This window comes from Lingula anatina, chromosome 4, assembly GCF_051362555.1.
Source record: "Lingula anatina isolate TDL-2025a chromosome 4, LinAna3.0, whole genome shotgun sequence".
Taxonomy (NCBI): Eukaryota; Metazoa; Brachiopoda; class Lingulata; order Lingulida; family Lingulidae; genus Lingula; species Lingula anatina.
This window is the reverse complement of record NC_141770.1, coordinates 18,723,769-18,742,746: the sequence shown is the minus strand read 5'-3', so window position 1 is coordinate 18,742,746 and position 18,978 is coordinate 18,723,769. Positions and strand designations below refer to the sequence as shown.

The 18,978-nt window shown below is 33.3% G+C and overlaps 2 protein-coding genes and 1 long non-coding RNA gene across 4 annotated transcripts in view; 2 read left to right on the top strand and 1 right to left on the bottom strand.

Annotated features, from left to right (window-relative positions):
* LOC106162217 (ribosome quality control complex subunit TCF25) overlaps nt 1–18,978 on the bottom strand; it is a 69,150-nt gene that overhangs the window by 49,681 nt on the left and 491 nt on the right. The window contains exons 2-13 of one of the 2 annotated variants that reach the window (XM_087012155.1): nt 18,597–18,894; nt 17,854–18,057; nt 17,056–17,186; nt 16,646–16,711; nt 15,960–16,048; nt 15,495–15,625; nt 15,003–15,102; nt 14,188–14,281; nt 13,932–14,024; nt 13,548–13,653; nt 12,576–12,683; nt 12,011–12,129 (exon numbers count right to left, since the gene is read on the bottom strand). In XM_087012155.1, coding sequence (XP_086868281.1) covers nt 12,011–12,129; nt 12,576–12,683; nt 13,548–13,653; nt 13,932–14,024; nt 14,188–14,281; nt 15,003–15,102; nt 15,495–15,625; nt 15,960–16,048; nt 16,646–16,711; nt 17,056–17,186; nt 17,854–18,057; nt 18,597–18,758 — 1,403 coding nt within the window. In that variant the 5' untranslated portion in view covers nt 18,759–18,894. The remainder of the gene's footprint in view (nt 1–12,010; nt 12,130–12,575; nt 12,684–13,547; nt 13,654–13,931; nt 14,025–14,187; nt 14,282–15,002; nt 15,103–15,494; nt 15,626–15,959; nt 16,049–16,645; nt 16,712–17,055; nt 17,187–17,853; nt 18,058–18,596; nt 18,895–18,978) is intronic. The other variant, XM_013539402.3, reaches the window with a different exon arrangement.
* LOC106161913 (uncharacterized) lies at nt 1,293–10,047 on the top strand. The gene is made up of 8 exons (XM_087012162.1): nt 1,293–1,606; nt 1,887–1,932; nt 2,073–2,243; nt 4,108–4,437; nt 7,799–7,957; nt 8,191–8,346; nt 8,649–8,735; nt 9,523–10,047. Exons 1-8 carry the CDS (start codon nt 1,601–1,603, stop codon nt 9,588–9,590), a joined length of 1,023 nt encoding a protein of 340 aa, XP_086868288.1. The 5' UTR covers nt 1,293–1,600; the 3' UTR covers nt 9,591–10,047.
* Nucleotides 5,505–6,687, top strand: LOC106165509 (uncharacterized). The gene is made up of 2 exons (XR_001238713.2): nt 5,505–5,556; nt 5,732–6,687. It is a non-coding gene; the product is annotated as an uncharacterized LOC106165509 (long non-coding RNA).

The following is an 18,978-nucleotide window of genomic DNA, read 5'->3' as shown; positions in this document are numbered from 1 at the left end:
AATGAAGATGTGAAAGTGAAGAAGAATCTGGTAACCACTGCTATTTGATAAACGTATTTCTCCAGGGACTTGCTTTCAATCATCTTGGATCTTACTTATGTTTGTCTTACTCATAACAGGCTTAATTAGTTATTTGCATAAATATCAAGGCAAAAGTGGTTATTATTGCTATTATAATTACTATTCTTGAAAAGTACTGTAAATCAGCAATACAACAGTTAACATTCCAGGATGTTCAACTTTTTTTTTTTTTTTTTCATTTTTGTGTACTGATTAAAAAATAAAAGAATTTTCATAATTTTTTTTTTTTCATTCTGAATTTTTGGGTAGCTGCTATGCATTCTCTCTCTCTCTCTCTCTCTCTCTCTGAATCATAAATTTAAGGGGATCAAAGTTACAATTTGAACGTTACCAAATGTGTAACCTTTATACATTCAAATTACACACACACAAATAGAGCAAAAAATCCTTTATCCTAGATTATCATGTTGAGATCTAAACTTTTACACCAACGTGTCAGCATCCGAATCTATTTGTCATTAAAAAAACAGATTATTAGGAAATAAATTATCAAACTCAATGTTAAACACACACACACACTTCAAAAATTCTTACTATTAAAAAATACATTACAACTCATGAAGAAATTATTAAATAATAAAATGTGGATAAATCAGCTAGACCAATGAGTTGTCTTTCCTTCATACTGGTACCTTGGTAGACAATGTTAAATAATAGACATTTTTCTTGCTGTTAAATAGAAGGAACCATATTTCAACTGAAAGGACAACTACTGATTTGCTTGGGTCAAAGTAATTTGAAATTAAAAATATTTTTTTGGTCTAAAAGTATCTTTAAACTTGAAACATGCCCTTGGTAGGGTCTAATAACTCTGACCACTGGGATTTGATGACGAAATGTTTTTAACTTAGCTAAGTACATCCTGCATGATAATCTGTCAAGGCACAGTATTTCCTGCTCTGTTTAGACAGATTGCTATCAAACATTGCTATCAAAAAACCATTTCATACTAGTAGGTGAATTACTCCCTTTCACATCAGCTTTTTAACACTTGAAATTATATCACATCCCTAATTAGTCTGTTATTCTAACAAATATATTTAGAAAAATAGATCAAAAGTATTAAATAAAATCAAATTGGAATGTCTCAAAAGTTTTGTATTTCCAATCACAAGTACTGTTGTTCTGTGTCATTTTTAATGCTATATGTTTTCTCATAATTTGATTTTTATCACACATACAGTTTTAAAATAGTGAAAATTGAAATCAAATGGACAACAATGCTGCTCAGACATTTAAATTATGATGAAGCCTATATATCTACAATATAAGCAGGTTTCACTGACAAAATTCTTATAAATTTCCATTCACTGAACTTTGTCAAAGATGATAACATTGTCACATTCCTCTCACCAGGGGGGCTTACAAAAAACACTAAGCATAGTGATGCAGTTATTTCAGTTATCCTAGGTATCATAGGCAAGGTTGAAGGCTTGTGAAGTTAACTCTGATACATTTGGACTTATGAAGTTTGATATTAATCAATATTCTACATTTTGTATGACAAACCAAATCAAATATGAAGGTAGGTAAGGCTACCATCACATTCTCCTGGACATTATTCAAACATTTTGTTTTCATGTTTTATAAATTAAGTACTGCAATAATATCTATGTTTTAGGCATACATTGTAAAATGTGTGTGAATTAATCATTTCAAAATTAGAAAGCCACACAATAAGTTTAACTTATTAATAATGTATTCCTTAAATGTTGAACAGTAAAGAAATCTTTAATTAGGTTCTTGAACATCATCTGGCTTGTTAAGAAAATACAGAAAATAAAATAAAAAAATTTCCATTCCAGGTCTTTTTTAACATTCTATTCCTGGTCGTAACTTTCTACTACAGCGGTAAGTGTATAGTTGTCTTGTTGAATAACTTTCACAATTCCTGTTCCATTTCTTTGTCCTAAATGAACTACTAGTAACCATACAGTCATGTTGTGTTCATACAAGTCCACTCTTTCTCTCTATATATATATATATTCCAGAGGCAAATAAATTGTGCAAAACTGCAGCAGACTGCAGTAAAAATGGCCAAATTGGAATGCCAGACAAGATAAAATGTATCAAGGGGGAGTGTGACTGGGGGAAATGCGGGTGCGAGAGGGGATATGTACTTCGATACCTTGGTTCTGAAAAACTGATGCAGTGTGTGCCATGTAAGTTGACCATGATTCACACCAAGGTGTATTACCGTAAAAACTTGAAAATTTCGTTGCTTAAAAATCTATTAATATTGTAAATTGCATAAATCCGACTTTTTTAAAAAAATTACGTCTCCCTGACTCCTGGGTATGACAAAATTTTCAAAACTCCAACCTACAGGCTTTTATATTTACCAGCTTTTATCCCTGTCCCTCATATATTGTGGGATATTTATCACAACTTCCTAAGTCATTTTCTGGTGGTAAATAATAATCTATTTATTAGTGCATCTCGATTAAGTTATATGAACTTACCCGAAAAGTAGGTTGAGAATTGTCTTTTCAGTAAGCAACATATCTCCTGATAGAGGAGAGGGATCAAGATTAGCCTAATTGCAACCTTGCATTATAAACTGGACGCAGCATATTATGCACTTATCAACATTTGTTACATGTAGGGCTTTTTTCAGGATTGGGTGTCAGGCCTTCTAGATTTACCATCTGTAAATTCATAAAAAATTACAGGCACTTTTCCAAGTGCCGTGAGCGTGGGAAGGGGAGGGGGTTAAAGTTAAAATAAAAAAATATATATATTATAATATTTAAACAATCCAAGGGGGGGGGGGGGTAAATAATGATCTCCTGCTGATGATCTTCCGCGAACGAAGTTCCTAAGTCCCTTCAACTAATATGGAAATTGCACTATATTCTTGCTTACATCGCGAATGATTTCCTGATGAAGATATGAAAATTGCCTTTTCATCTCACTCGGATCTCCCGCTGATGATCTTACAAGAACAGAGTCTGCTACAAATAGTCTGCTCGGATCGCAAATGATCTCCCGCTGATGATCTTACTCGAACAAGGTCCTCTGAACAAATATGAAAATTGCCTTCTCATCTCACTAGGATTATGAACGATCTGCTGACGATATGCCTTAAGTGGGGGAGGGGGAGGAGAGTTAAAGAAAAAATGAAAAAATACATATTATTTAAAAAATTGAAAGAGCTGCGGCCTGTGACTTCTATTTACAGGCTTGAAAACGCACCTTGAGCCAGGTAATAGTAATGAGACTAAAGACAAAAGGCCGACGTTCTGGCAAATGAGAGGGGGAATTCACATCTAAACCATCTTTATTGTGCGCAGCCGCTTGCAGGGGTGCACTGCTGTTCCTATCTTCCATTGAGAGTGTTATCCTGATCGTATTATTGTCTTGAATTAACTGACGCATTACCTTCATGTTTGAGCTGGACGACGAGGCCATATTAGGTGACAAACTTTTCAAAAATTATAGAGAGGCTCATTTTCAAGCTCGACGAAATTTTCAAAGTGAAAAAATTTATGTCGACTAAAATCGTCTTCCGACGAAATTTACAAGACCGACGAAATTTTCAAGTTTTTACTGTACCTGATATTCGTAGAAACTCAAAAAGTAGTTGGTACAGTTTGAGATTGATGAAAAATTAATTATATCATGCTGTATAAAAGTTATCAAAGAAGTAGATCATTCTCTAGGAAATTGAAATTCACGCATGACCCTAAGCAACAATAGTTTTGCTCTGAAAAAAAAAGAAAAATTATGTCTTACTCAGATGTCAATAAATTTTGATATCTATTTGCATTAAGCACAAAGTGAACTCTCTGCAACTAATAATCAACAATAGGTTATATGTGTAAATACTGCACCATGTTATCCATTGGTTTTTTTTATTTGTATTACAGTTCCTACTGCAATAAAAACACACACCTTAAAAATCTAAAGTACAATTTATATAATTGCAATTAAAATACCTATCTGAAATTTTACATTACTATTTTATGATACTTGCAAAGGCTCATCTTTAAAAATTGACGATTAATTAATTAATTAATATTTCAGTAAAAAAAGTAGGAGAATCCTGTTCTACCTTTGATGAAACAGGTACATGTGGTGCTGCCAACTCTGAGTGCAAAGATGGCCAATGTACCTGTAAATCAGGCTATGTGAAGATGTGGGGAGGGGAGCACTGTGGTGACCCCAACCAACTGATGCCATCAGAGGGGGTCACAGCAGGAGACACATGTACTAGAGGATTTTATTGGAATCGTATTTTGTCAGCTACTCCTCAATCATGTGGGTGTTCCTCAGCAGCAGAGCGGACAATGCTGTCCATTATTTATAATGGTCCACTATACTTTCTTGGGAAAAAATATCCTATCTGTGTATCAGGTAAGTTTTGAACTTCAGGTTACCAACAGGGTTTCTTATCATCGAAATACCAAAAATCAGGGCCCAGCTTCAAGGACGTTTAGCACAATTGAACCAGTGTTTAAGTCTAACCAGTGGATAAATTCTGCTAACACCCATTAACTAAACAACGATTGAAACTGTGTTTCATAAACAGTGTTTAAACAGCTGGTTAGTAAACTGACCTTTAGATATTTTATCCAGTTTAATACTGGTCAGTTAACTAATCGGCTTTATCAATTTTAACCATCTTTTAGTTAATGGGTGTTAGGAGAATTTATCCACTAGTTAGGCTTATACACTGGTTAGTGCTAAACATCCTTTATGAAACTGGGCCCAGAATTTTTGTGCATCTAATTATTCAATAATGTATCTACCATTTTACTTATTAAAAACACCCCACCCCGTGTCAGTGTACTAACAATGGGGAATACCCGCTTTAAGGGTCTGCCGCTAGATGGCGTGGGGATGAAAGCAGTCCTTCTAAAATCTCGCAGAATCTCGCTCACGGCTTTACGCCAGAGTTTAACATGGAGCGTGTGCACGCGTCGCTGACAGTGAACCAACTCAAACGCAATTTACTTGAATGTGGTGCCATAACATCTGGATGAAAATGTGAATTGACTGGAAGGTATGTTTTCTTTTCATTTAGTGCTTGAAAAACACGAATGCTAACTATTTTCCTTGAAAAAATCAAAAATTAGTCGAGGTGTGTGTGTCAAATCTGACATGTTATGTACATGTACATGTAGACTACTGTAGGTACGAGTAGGCCTACGCTCATATTTTGTTTTAGTAGCACGAAAGATTTTTATACTTAGTAAATGTACTTATTTATTTTCTTTATAAGGTTACCCAAAGAAGGCCCATATATCGGGGGCAAAGCCTGAAACTCTCGATTTCAGGACCCCAGGACAGCCAACTTCAAGAGCAGGATAAAATGATTACTTCAGGAATCTTACCTATCACTTCACATCAGCGGCAAAGATTGATGTAGCCACCAGTAATGCCTACCCTAAAGCTGACTTACAGGTGACTGTGATGGACAACAACTATTGCCAAACGCCATGAAAAGAATAAAGCATGGATAGAGGGAATGATGTAAGTGAAAACAGAGGTCTACTATTAAGAATCGGGCCCAAATATGAGAAAGAATTATCAAACTAGGTGATAGGTGACATCATAGAATTATAATATTGTATCTAAACTAATCTAAATTGTATCTATTTAATGCTGTAACCATCTACCATGCTTTAATGGGATATGAATATTTCAGGTTGAGGAACAAACAGCGAAGGACACTGAGTAAGCAAGTTATAACAAGGAAAGAGCGCAATCTGACACAAGGAGAGACAATGGCGGATCACTGCCTCAAGATTTGGAGAGATAATTGCAGCTACAGAGAAGAAGTATATAAACAAACTGTATGAATCATTGTTGTGTCCAAAACCATTGCAGACACATGACAGTTGGACCCGGACCTGATTTCCCCTTTTGGAATGTGTATCTCGTGCACAAATCTGGGCCTAAAGAAAACCTGCAAATACTTTACTCAGTTAGAAGGCCAGATGTTCATTACGAATTGCCCATTCTGCTATTTTGTTGTGTTTACATTCAAAGATCTGTTTGTGGGGTTGATTCATTCTGACACTGGATATTTTTCTACATGCATTTTGCCGAGGATAACTTTTATTAATGAAAAACACTATACGAAGTACGTGTCAGCTAGTTTATAGAAAGTACCCCTGTATGAGATGGTTTTATCTGCAATCACAATTTTGAAGTGCCATTTAAAAAAAAAATGTTTTAACTAAAATGAAATAATTTGGTGGTGCTATATTCTTTACAAAAAGTACTTATGTGTTTATGCTGTTTTTAATAATATTTAACTGTAATGAGAAAAAAACTATGATGCTATTTTGTAAAGTATTTTTAGTGGGATGAAATAATTTGATAGTTGTATTTACAGCAAATAATTTGGTTTTTCTGCTTTTAAAAGAATTTTCAAAGTGCTGACATAATGTGGTGGTTCTATTCAAGTAAAATAATTCATAAGTACTATTTTGTAAAAAGGAACAAAAAAACTGTTCATTTGTAAAATGTTTGCTTTCTTTAATTTTTATTTCTTAAACTGTTACAAAAAGTTTTCCATACCTACAGTAATCCATTGGCTGAGAAATTGCAGCTATATAATCAGGAAAGTTATAGCACAAATAAATTATCTAAGTATTACATGGTTTCATGGTTTTTACTATGGACTGAATAATTATTTTGTTTAAATAAAACATTTGGTTTTGCTGCTTTTTAATGAATTTTCAGAGCAATAATAATATGGTGTTTCTACTCAAGTAAAACAATTCAGAAGTGCTATTTTGTAAAAAAAAAGAATAAAAACTGTTCATTTATAAAATGTTTTCTTTCTTTAAATTTTATTTCTTAAACTGTTACAAAAAGATTTCCAAACATGCATTATTCCATTGGCTGAGAAATTGCATCTATACATGTACAAATAAATTATCTAACTATACCTAGTTTTATGATTCTTACGATGTACTGAATAATTTTTTTAAATAAAAATAATTATTTAATTAACATTACCGGTCATGCTCAATACATCAATAAAAAAGGATATTACTTAATAACACAACCTTATGCGGGTAGAAGGCTACCGGCACTTATGTATATTTACTGATAACTCTTCTGAAATTACGGACATAAGAAGAAAACGCACTTTGATAAATCGTACTTCCTAGGGGCACTTTCTTGCTATGGAGCTCTCTTTCCAAAATTTTATAAGTTTTTCCAAGATCAATTAACCTTTCTACGTGTATTCTTTTTGAGGCAACTCGTCTATCTTTAGGGGCCTAATTACTGTGCCTGGGTCAAGTTGTAACTGTCCTTTTAACATGGAAGGTGTGTTGACATGGGCAACCCTTCACTTCAAACGAAGCCCTGAATCCTCAGGAAAATTATGCCCACCTTGCCGACTTTGACATTCAGGTACACAACAATACTGAGGCATGTTTATTAAGGCCAGTGCCACAGTCCAACGTATATGATATCCAACATGGCGACTGTGGAAGGACTGAATTCACACTAGCGACACCTGGCACCAAGCGGGCTGGTATACCTCATTATGGCCATGAAAAGCAAAGTAAAAACATACGTATGTTTTTACCCAGCACAGCACCTACCATGGTATTCCACAGTTAGTGGATAATATGTTTAAGGCTAAACAACTGCAGTTTATACCTTAAATTACAATTATTCCAGATATACATGCACATCATTCCATTCTTTTTCTAAGATATTACTCATACCTTTTCATTTTTTTTTTTTGCAGCAAAAATTGGTGACATGTGCATAGAAGACACTGACTGTTACAGTAACATCTACATGCATTTAAGTCCAACAAGAATGATATGTGATACTACATCCAATAGGTGTTCATGTCTTCCAGGGCTAAAACCAAGTTATGATAAATCTGGATGTTCAAACCAAAGTAGGTTGGGATTTCTTCAAATGTAATGTAGTGGAACAGTATTGGATACAGCCAGCATCATCAATTCTGAAACTCAGTGACAGGCTACTGAAGTTACCAACATTAATTAAAAAAAAAATAAATAAAAATAAAAATAGCAAGACACCGCGAAATTCTGAAACAAGGGAGGGGGTATCACTACTCAACCCATAATCCTTACTCTATAATTTTAATTATTTTACTTCTATATAAAGCTAAAGCACATGGGGAATCATGTTCATCAAGCTCATGTGATGCCAGCAAGGGACTTCTCTGTGGAGATACCTGTGCCACAAACCGTTCTTCAGAAGAAGCTACAACGTGTCGCTGTGGGCCCTGGCATATCACCTCTGGCAACACTTGTACACTAAGTAAGTATGACACTCTTGTCTATGAATTATTTAAATTTCCTATCTACCTATTAGGTTATGTTAAAGAATAACCTTCTGCTGCATAGTTTTAGTTGTTTCTATGCTACCTTATTGTATTTCTTGTTCTGTCACAACCAATAAAATCTGAACTTTCACAAATGACATGGCCGTTTACCTAACTTAAACATATGATACCTAAACAGGTCTAGGCTATTTGAACTTAAATGTTTGAACAGGCTTGTCATAAAATGGTATCTTAATTTTAGAGGTCATTAACCTTTTCATATTCTTATCACTTTTAGGAACGGTAGGAAGTGCATGCTTTGGAGACGGCAACTGCCTGGGCATTGGTCCTAATGCTCAATGTGTGGATGGATTGTGCCAAAATTGTAATTCTATCTAACAATTACATATTGCTTAAGTATTTGTGAACAAAATATTCCAAAATAAGGCATTACAATGATCTTAATTAGTGATAAAAATTAGGATAGGAGTCATGGTAACATTATAAATGAAAAACTAAAAACCCAAAACAAATTTAAATTAAGAAATGCTTATGAATAAAATAGAAAAAAATAACAAAAATAAAAATTTAGAAAATCCTCATACATAGAACATGCTAATTTCTGAATCTCATCCGACTGAACCTGAATGATAATTTACATTTTCACTTAAATGTCATAGGTCAAGGCCTGAAGCCAGCAATTTTAAAAGAGCAGAGGGGGGGCGGGGGGGGGGGGGGGGGTGCAGAGTCTGAAAAAGTGGTCTTCATTTGACCCATTTAGAAAAACAGCACAGAACGTAGTTCAAAATTTTATTCAAGTTTGACCTTTTCTGATCAAAAAGGTGGTTCAGTCAGACCCACAAACCAGCCAACTGTTCCACCTTTGCTATGTATGTCTAAATGCATTTCAATTGTGGAGAAAAAAATTTAAATGTATAAAATCACTTTTGATTTCTTAATGTCTACTTTAAACAATTTCCTTGTTCCCATAACAACAAAATTGACTCAAAAATAAGAAACTAAAAACTCAAAAGACAACTTTGAAATCAAACTGTTTTTGATACAATAAACTTTGACAATCAAGGTTAAATTGTATAATACTTAAAGACACATTGTATTAAACTTTAGAAAGGGCTAACATGGATTGTATGCATTTAATATATTGATTTCAGCTGTTGCCATCATAATCTCTGGTCTGCTGTCTGCAGTGCTCCCTATTGTGTTAGCAGCGCTATACTAGCAGAGACACACATAAAGCAGTGGCAGCCCATGAGCAGTCAAGGAAGAACATAGAAAGCCATAGGAGGAGGAGAGCCTGATCAAAATAGACTACAATATGAAATAAGTTCACTAATTATTCTTTGAATTCAATGTACAAAGTACAGAAGGATAAAAGTCTGATCGAAATAGGAGAAAATATCAACCAATCTACTAACAATTACTTTTCAAATGTATATAGTTTCAGTTCTTAGTAATTTTACTTTGCTTCATTGGTCTTACAGAATATTTCAACAAATTACATTTTCTACTTTTGCTCCATTGATGCAAGATAACTTTTAAGCATATATTTCCTTTTACTTATTTTGCTTCATTGATGAAAGAGTACTTGTAAACAATTATACTAGGTAGAAATAAAACAAACTCTCACAAGAATCACAAAATGTTTTTTCCAAGTGCTTGTCAAGACGTCATTTGTCATTTCAAATAAAAAAGATGCACATAAAATGAAATTATTCATTAAATCTAGTGTTAAATGCAACATGGTGCAAAGGAAGATGAGTGATACAGACAATGAAATTAAAAAAGATTCTGACCTTGGCCATGTTAAAAAATTTCAGTATTATGGAGATCATAGATACCCCACTATAAGCCCTCCTGAGTTTCATATCCCAAGCAAGCTAGATTCTTCATTTATAAATTTTGGCATGCTTTAAAATTATACAAAAAAAAATAATAATCTCCACATGCCTCACTGAAATGAAGATGTGAAAGTAAGAGAACCTGGTAACCACTGTTACTTGAAAAACATATTTCTCCATGGACTTGCTTTCAATTGTCTCGCATCTTATTTTGAAATCGAAAGCACACATGTGCAAATGCTGAAGATAGGACTGTCATCAGATGGACTTGACAAACAATGTGCAGATGTTTTAAGGACAATAAACAGGATATGGAAAATTCAAAATATTAAGTTGTATTTTCATTTCTGATTTGGTTAAGTTGGTCATAAATTGTTAAATTTTAAATTGTGTTATTGATTTTTGCTAGCATTTTGGGGTATTCTGACCCATAACAGATTTGGGGCTTCCATTGGATTAATAACCTTCTTTCCTTTGTGGCACATTTGCTACCTAGCAGACATGCACAGATTTTCAGAGTTAAAACATTTTTAGCTATTCTTCGGTTTTAAGTAACCTTCTATTAATTATCCTTTCCACATGTATTGTGTTTATCAAGTTACCACAGTGACTATTTATAAACTACATGACATGGAAGAGAAATGCTACAGTGTGATGACACACATAAGAACATAAACTGTTTCATTTTCATACATGATGTAGTACAAATGATCAAACTGCTTCCAGCCAAGGGTTTTGGAAAAGAATGTCAGTCACCTCAACACTGTGATTGGGCCAAGGGACACACATGTGGCAATGTTTGCCACCCTGACCAGCCTAAAAAGTGTGTGTGTGTGGACCAAGTCATGAAGATAAGGGAGGCAACTGTGTAGCTTGTAAGTATTAAATGAACTAAAAAAATTGTGAGTCTTAACTTGCATATTTTCCTTTCAAGAGCTAATGTACCTTTCTACAGTTTTTCTCAACTAGCTTTATTTATTTATTTATTTATTTATTTATTTATTTATTTATTATTATTTATTTTATTTTATTTTTATTATTTATTTATTTTATTCTATTTATTTATTTTTTTTTTTTTTTGCGTATGCGTGATTATGACCATTAGGGACAGTTGGTTCATTCTGGTATGGAGATGGCAACTGTAAAACTATGGGAAGAAAAGGGATATGTTTGGATGGCAAGTGTATATATGGTAAGTTATCAAAACCATTTGACCACTAAAAAACAAAATCTGCATTATATTAAGCTAAAGATGTGCTGACATATTTTAAAGATGTTATTCCCAGAAAATTGTCACCTGAGTGTATAACTGCATTAGACAAATTGCATTTCAAAAATAATATAATGTCTATTTCAGCAACAGCCCAACCGATTTCTGGACTTATCTCAATTGTGCTGCCTATAAATTATGATAGTTGTTACAAACTGGGTGACAAGCAATAAAGAATAGAGGACTTATGCATAAATAAAATAATCTGCAAAGGCACCTATGTAACAACATATAATACACGGTTGTAGGCATAAAGAAAATGAATGATTTATATTGTATGATGACTTTTATAATAACAGACAGAGCTCGAGGCACACGAACATGTATAATACTGTTAATTTTTCAACATAACTATTTTACTATATCATAGATATAAAAGTCTTAGACCAGTTTAAATGAGTGGAAGTTATACAAGAAAATCATGTACATACACACACCCTTCACTCTGACCTATAACTAAGAACAGATACCACAGACTAGTTTGATGTACACACAAGCGTGCATGCACATGTAGACGCACTTGTTCCCTACCTTAACTGACAGCTGGTCCCAAAGAAGTGATGGGCCGCCACCTCAGCATCAGGGTTTATACTGCACTTGTCAAGGAGAGGAATCAACAGGCCAGGAAACATCAGGAGGGAGTCTTGAAGCTGTAGATAAGGTTAAGGAGATAATTAATATATACATAAGTTATTCTAAATTATAGAAATTTTCCTTATTTGCACAAGATCTAGTATAATAGCTTAATTACCGCAGCAGCATAAGATCTAGAATAATAGTTGAATTACCGTAGTAGTGTAACTGAAATATAAGTTTATTTTCTGTTTTTCGACATGACAATGTATACATTTATAAACAATGCCAAGTAAAAAGCTTATAACAGTATTGAGAACATCCCTATTATACATGCATATATGCTGCAAATACATTTCACAGACAAAATGTATAACAACTTCCACAAGACCATGACATTTTACATGATCCATCAGTGACCAGCAGAAGTACGTCTGATGAGGGGCCATTTTTTTTTCTTTTTTTGTAATGACATTGTAAATCTAGATAATTATGCAGAAGAAAAAGTATAAAGGCACTGCACCATTTGATCAGCCTCCTCTGTATCTTTTCCTTCTTGGTTGGCATTGTGAAACATGGCCAAGGGTATGGAGAAGGCAAAGTTTGGCAACTGAGACAGATTCCTGTGAGCCTAAAATAGCCAGGATGCAATGAAACTTTAATATAATAACAATATACAAATATTTCATAAATATTTTATAAAAAAAGAAATAAAATGAAGGAGGAACTTAAGACTCAGGCTGGACAGTCCCTGTCAAAGCTTCAATTGGATGAAAGAGACTGCCTTACTGTGCTGTTTCAAATGCATATGTTATTGCCAAAAACAACGTGTGAAATGGTTATCTGATTAACAGACGTTTTTATGGACATACATTTGATATTACTAGCTACACATTCTTCATACTTGTATTGTTTTTAGTCCTTGTGTCATTCCACAGTATCTTTTTCATTAATTAAAAAAACAACTTGTTATGCAAGTAATTTTTTGTCTATTTTTTTTTTTCTTTCTTATTTTACTTTTTTACAAATAAATATATATCAAAAATTTAATATTTGATTTAATGTCAATGATTTAAAACGTTAGAAAATACACATGAAAACATGAATAATGGTTCATATTTCTATTACTTTACTTCGGTCTGACAGATTTTGTTTCGGTCTGACAGAATTTTCAAGCTTGTCAGACCGAATGTCTGACAGATTTTTTGGCCTTTCGTAAAGTCTGTTATATGATCATATTTCTAATCTTGTGCTTTGTTGATATTAAAAACAATGAATTGTTGATGGTTATTGTTACAGAATAAACTTACAAAAAGAAGTTAATAAAGTCATATATACAAAATATCATCAATCCTGCAATAGAACTTGCTGCATTCGGAAGAAGCAGAAAATAAATTATCTCAAACACAGAAATATAAAGTACATGATGTTTCTTCACTCTAAAAAATTAAAAGAATGGAACTGATACACCAGTTATAATATTAAAATGCCTTACTTCCCATTCCTGGTACATTCTGATGAGCAAGGTAAACTGCTCTGCTCTTAGGGCATAGAAGTCAATCATTAACAATGCACACAATGGATCACCTTCGGGATCTAGACTGAAAAAAAAATTATATATATATATATATATATATTAATACTCGCTTTTTTTAAATTTTCATAACCATACTGAATTAGAAAAAAAAAAGATTCAAAATAAATATAATATATAGGTTAAAACACACTACATATCATCTATAACACTGGTAGCCTGCATGTTACATGTTACATTCATCACAAGAATTAAATCAAATTGTTAGTCATATTTCAACTAATTCAATTTCAGTGCTTCATGGACTTCATATTTTTAATTTGCCTTGCCATTTTGGTCACATACCTTAGTAACAATTTACAAAATTCCAAGGCTGTTCTATAACATCCCCTCTTTCCAACAAAGTGTAAATGTCTGAACAGAGCCAGGTAAAACCCTCTGAAATACAAGAATGAAACTTTCAGCTCAAAGTTCAACTCGGTGAATTTAAATGTTCAACAGAAGACAAAGAAGAATTTAAATTATTCTTTCAACAGAAGAAAATTTGTGCTTGTTTAATCATAAATGCATAAAAGGCCGCATTTCACAATATATACGGCACCTGTTTTCATTCCGCCTGTAGTCCAACCTGCAGTTACCCTGGGTTAAACTGAACAAAGGGTGGAAGTTGACCTCACAACACAGAAGGGCTCTTTCTGAAATGAGTACAATTCAATCATGGTTTAAAGCTTACAATCAATCCAGCCATTGATTCACTAGCTACAATCCTTCTTCATGTCTGCAGGAAAAGAACTAAAATGAGGAGGGGGATAAGAATTTTTTTACAAGGAGTTTACTGAATATAATAGGTGAGCTGAAACTGAACGCAGAACACATTTCATTAAGCAACAGTAGGTCTCTCACTGATATATACAATTCAAGCATCATGCCTCACAAACAATAATTGTGGTATAACTTAGAACCATGCATTAGTGATTGCAATCACCAAATCAATGACTTAATAAACTGCAACTCCACTGTCTGGTTGTAAAAACACTGAACAAGAGCACTGCAGTATTAACTGCAAACAATTTGTGACTTTTCATAAATTAGCTCCTTGTACAAATTGTTATTGCTTCAACACCATCCCTCATTTTCAGTGATAGCCTATTTGGGTCAGCAAAGTACTGAAACATTTATTGTCAGTAAACTGTACTTAAAATCCTTTTAGACCATATATTGAGAAGTCTTCTTATTAATAGCAATCTATGCCAAACTCAAACATTTAATTCTACTTCAGGATGTTAGTTTCTCTCTGATTTGGTTTAATTGCAAATTTTGAAAATTTGTGACTCTCAAACATAAAAAAAAAATATTCTCAGAGCGAGAACATATCCATGCTACTTTATGGCACTTGAGCTTTACTTTATATTTTACCCAATAATTCTGCTGCCATTTGCATATCTTCACTCATCTTACACACATCACTGAGTTGTAGTAGAGAGTCTATGTGGTAGGGCTGAAGATTGAGCACGCTCTGGAAATACATAATATGTTACAACTTGGACTAAGAAAATGTCAGATATCAGTAATTCTAATTAGTCAAACTGAAAAGTGTAATACTTAAATTTTCATCTCAAGCAATATATATTAAATAACTTGTACATTTTACTTACATTTATGAACTATTCTTCAACATTTTATCCTGGTTAAATACAATTCTTTATTAATATTTTTTCATATTTAATACTGTATTATAAGCCAAGGCAGCTGAACAAAATAAAGAACTAATTCAAAAAAAAGGGTTACATCTAAATGTGTTTACTAATGAATTAGCAAGATACTATCCATAGCACACCAATGTGCTTTGATATTCACAAGCTTGAATGATAATATATGAATAAACAAAGCCTTCAAAAAGACACATACCACAATATTTTCTGGGTTAAAGGATTCTACAGCTTCTAGGAATTGAAACTGAATTCTCTGGTACTCTTTGGAGTGATCAAAAGTAAAGTATTGGCAACCATTTTTAGTTTCTATCAGCCTCATAGAAAGACCTGGGTATAACAAAAATGAAGAAAAATACCATTAGATAATGTAAGTGGAACTCTCATATGAGTTACCAGTGAATCAAATACTCTTAATGAGTTTCTGGATGTCTACTAAAGCTGCAGTCAGAGCTACCAGTGAATCAAATACTTTAGTTTCTGGGTGTCTACTACATCTGTAGTCCAAGTGACCAGTGAATCAAATACTTTAGTTTCTGGGTGTCTGCTACATCTGTAGTCCAAGTGACCAGTGAATCAAATACTTTATTTTCTGGGTGTCTACTACAGCTGTAGTCCAAGTGACCAGTGATTAGTAACTAAGTTAAAGGTCCAGACAGCTTACCTATCTTGCCAATGGGGGGCCAGTTCTCCCTGGGTTGAGCAAGCCAAGTAGACCTCTGGTAACTTCTCTGGCCACGCCCTCCACGTCTCCTGGTATGACATTTAATGACACAGCTTTTAAACAAAGCATTTTAATAAATGAATATTATCAAACACAAGCCAAAATAAATTTATACCATCAGCTTATGTCAGTCGTCACTCACATCAGTCTGATGGTTGGCCCTCAGCTAACAGTATGAAAGTATTTCGGCTTGTGTTTGATAATTTTCATTTATGATCCAACTACTAAACTAATGAACATTTTTGCTCAAAGCATTTTAAATTAAGCACTGTAACTTGCAATGCCAAGATGCTTCTTGTATTTTCTTTTACATTTGACATATTCTGTAGCTTTATTTATTAATCATTTATTATTTACTACTCAATTTTTAAAAATCTTTTTTGCCTAAATTCTACTTTTAGTTATATATCCAAATGCACTGTAATATTATAAGTTAATTATTATTATTTTTTTTTTATTTCAAATTTTGAAATCAAATCACAAAAAATATATGCCAGGAGCTTGGGCGATACCAAAAATTAAATTTTTTAATTTTAACTTTAAAAAAAAGTTCTTTTAAACTATTCTTTAAACCTTGAATTTCATGATAATACTGTTATTATTATAGCAACAATTCATGAAAGTACCTCTGTTCTGTTTGAACCACTCTAGAACCAAATATTCTCCTCATTTCATTCTCAGAATTCAAATTTCTGCAAATAATTAAATAATTTTGAAACAAAAATTATAAAAAAACAACTCTAAGTTAATATAATAACAAAACTAGTAAATTTTCTTACCAATAATAATATATTATATGTAAAAAAAATTCTCTCAGTTAATCATTTCTTTTTCCCTTTTTAAAGCAAACAAGTAAAGAATTCATGATCAAATAATATTTGATCATTATACTAATACTAGGTTGAAAACAACTAGGATTCTACTTTTTTTTGCATAATCAAATCCAAAAATCACAGAATGTTTAAAAAAAAACTAAGTTCATTTAAAAATTATTACAATTATTTTTATCGTTAATTCAAAGTTTTGAAGTCACTACCTGTGTTCAACAGTGAGTAAGGCCCTTGTGTCCATGTGAACATGGCTGTTGTCACCACCAGGCTGTGAAACTGGCAACTCTCCCAAGATTTCATTTACTTCTCTGACACTGGCCTCTACTTCATCTGTCACCTAGCAATGTTTCATAAATGAAAAAAAAATTGTTTACCAACATACAGATACTGAAGGTGCCCAATGTAAGATTTTACCTTGAAAAACTAATACTTAATGAATTTTCCTGGGTGAATGGCATTTGATCCTCCTTTCCTGACACTTGTCAAGTTGACATTAACTCTGAAACAATCTGGGAAATTAAGAAGTTCTTCACCCATATTATAAGTTTGCTTTTAGAAATTCCTCCAACACCCTGAGCACTGACTTCTGATATAAGTACGATTAATAACTGTGTCAAAACAGTGGTTTATGATAAATTATTTTGGACAACACAAATAAATGGCAATTATCTGTTTTAAATGATCAAAAAGCATCACATGCACTCTTCTGTAGATAATTTAACAAGTGGCTAATGTGTGCTTAATGATTGTTTAAAACTATACTCTTTGTTCCATTAAGTGTTAACATTTTTTTCTTTAATTCAATTTCTGAACATAAAATTCATAACTAGATTTTCAAATGGTACATACACTATCTCAAATGGGTATCTTATAATTTCCAGTTACTCTTATGACGTTAAGGTTTTTTACACTGACTTACACTACAAGTAGTTGATAAAGACATTGATAGTTACAGTGCCTCTTAAAATTAAATAATAATAAATAATCAGAAAGCTTGGGACTACATTTTCTACCTCCTCCTTATGTTTATTATCATCTGGATCGTGCTGCTTCTTTTTCTTTTTTTTCTTCTTTTTTTTCTTTGTCTGTTCCTGGATGGAGACCTTGGTGTCTTTGTCTAGTACTGGTAAGTGGGCATCGCTTGCTTCCACAGCATCTCCTTCCTTGTCTTCATTATTTTCATCATCCACATCATCATCTGCATTTAACTGAAGGTGGGCACAGATTACTAAAAACATGACTTACATAAATTTACCATCTTTTTGGTTAAAATCAGTGATGCCCCCCCCCAAAAAAAACACACACACACACACACACACACACACACACACACTCAAACAAAAGCCAGCACACATAGCACGAGCTGGTAGACAAGCATATGCATCAAACCTTCTCATAGCTCCATTGACCGGATTACTTGTCAGCACACAGGACTGCCAGTTTTGGAGATTAGAGGTAATTAAGATAAATTTGGAGAGCCCCAGCATTGCAGTGGGTGCACAAACTGGTGGTCATTTTACACTTTTTGAGGCCTCTGCTTTCATGGATTAGCACAGCGTACAAATGAAAAATCGTAAACAGGAATGCTAATTAACGCATAAATATTGTGTTAACATACAACACACACACGTAACCTCAATCTGGATAGAAAATTATAACTAGTTTTAATATTTGAAATTTCTGTTTGACACACAAAGGGTACTTTCAAAGATTTTGTAGCTATATGGTACACCATGCTTTAACTCACTATATCAAATGGATTTGCAGGGGCATCTGGCTTGTTCTTCTTCTTTTTCTTCGTAGTACTAGCCGTCAGTTTTATTTCTTCATTTCCACTGTCATCGTCACTTATCTCTGGAACCACAATATCTGACCCCCCTTGAAGTTTTCTTAATGCCCTAGTAGACATGGTTCAATAATATCCAAAACGAAAACCGAAAAGAGCACAGGAGTCACTTCTTGAGCAGACGTGTTGACTCCGGAAGTTGAGAGCGGATAACAGGCAAGCAGTTAATGCCTCTGGTTTCTTTCTCATCCTTTAAGCCCTTACAAGCAAATTTAGGCAAAATATGTGATGAATACTAGGTGTATGTTTAGAAAAAAATGTTTATTTATTATTATTTTATTTT

What these genes read in the sequence shown, in the direction of transcription:
- LOC106161913 (XM_087012162.1), top strand. An exon ending in ATATCCTATCTGTGTATCAG is followed by an intron (nt 4,438 to 7,798) that starts GTAAGTTTTGAA and finishes TTTTTTTTGCAG; the next exon opens with CAAAAATTGGTGACATGTGC. An exon ending in GGATGGATTGTGCCAAAATT is followed by an intron (nt 8,736 to 9,522) that starts GTAATTCTATCT and finishes TATTGATTTCAG; the next exon opens with CTGTTGCCATCATAATCTCT.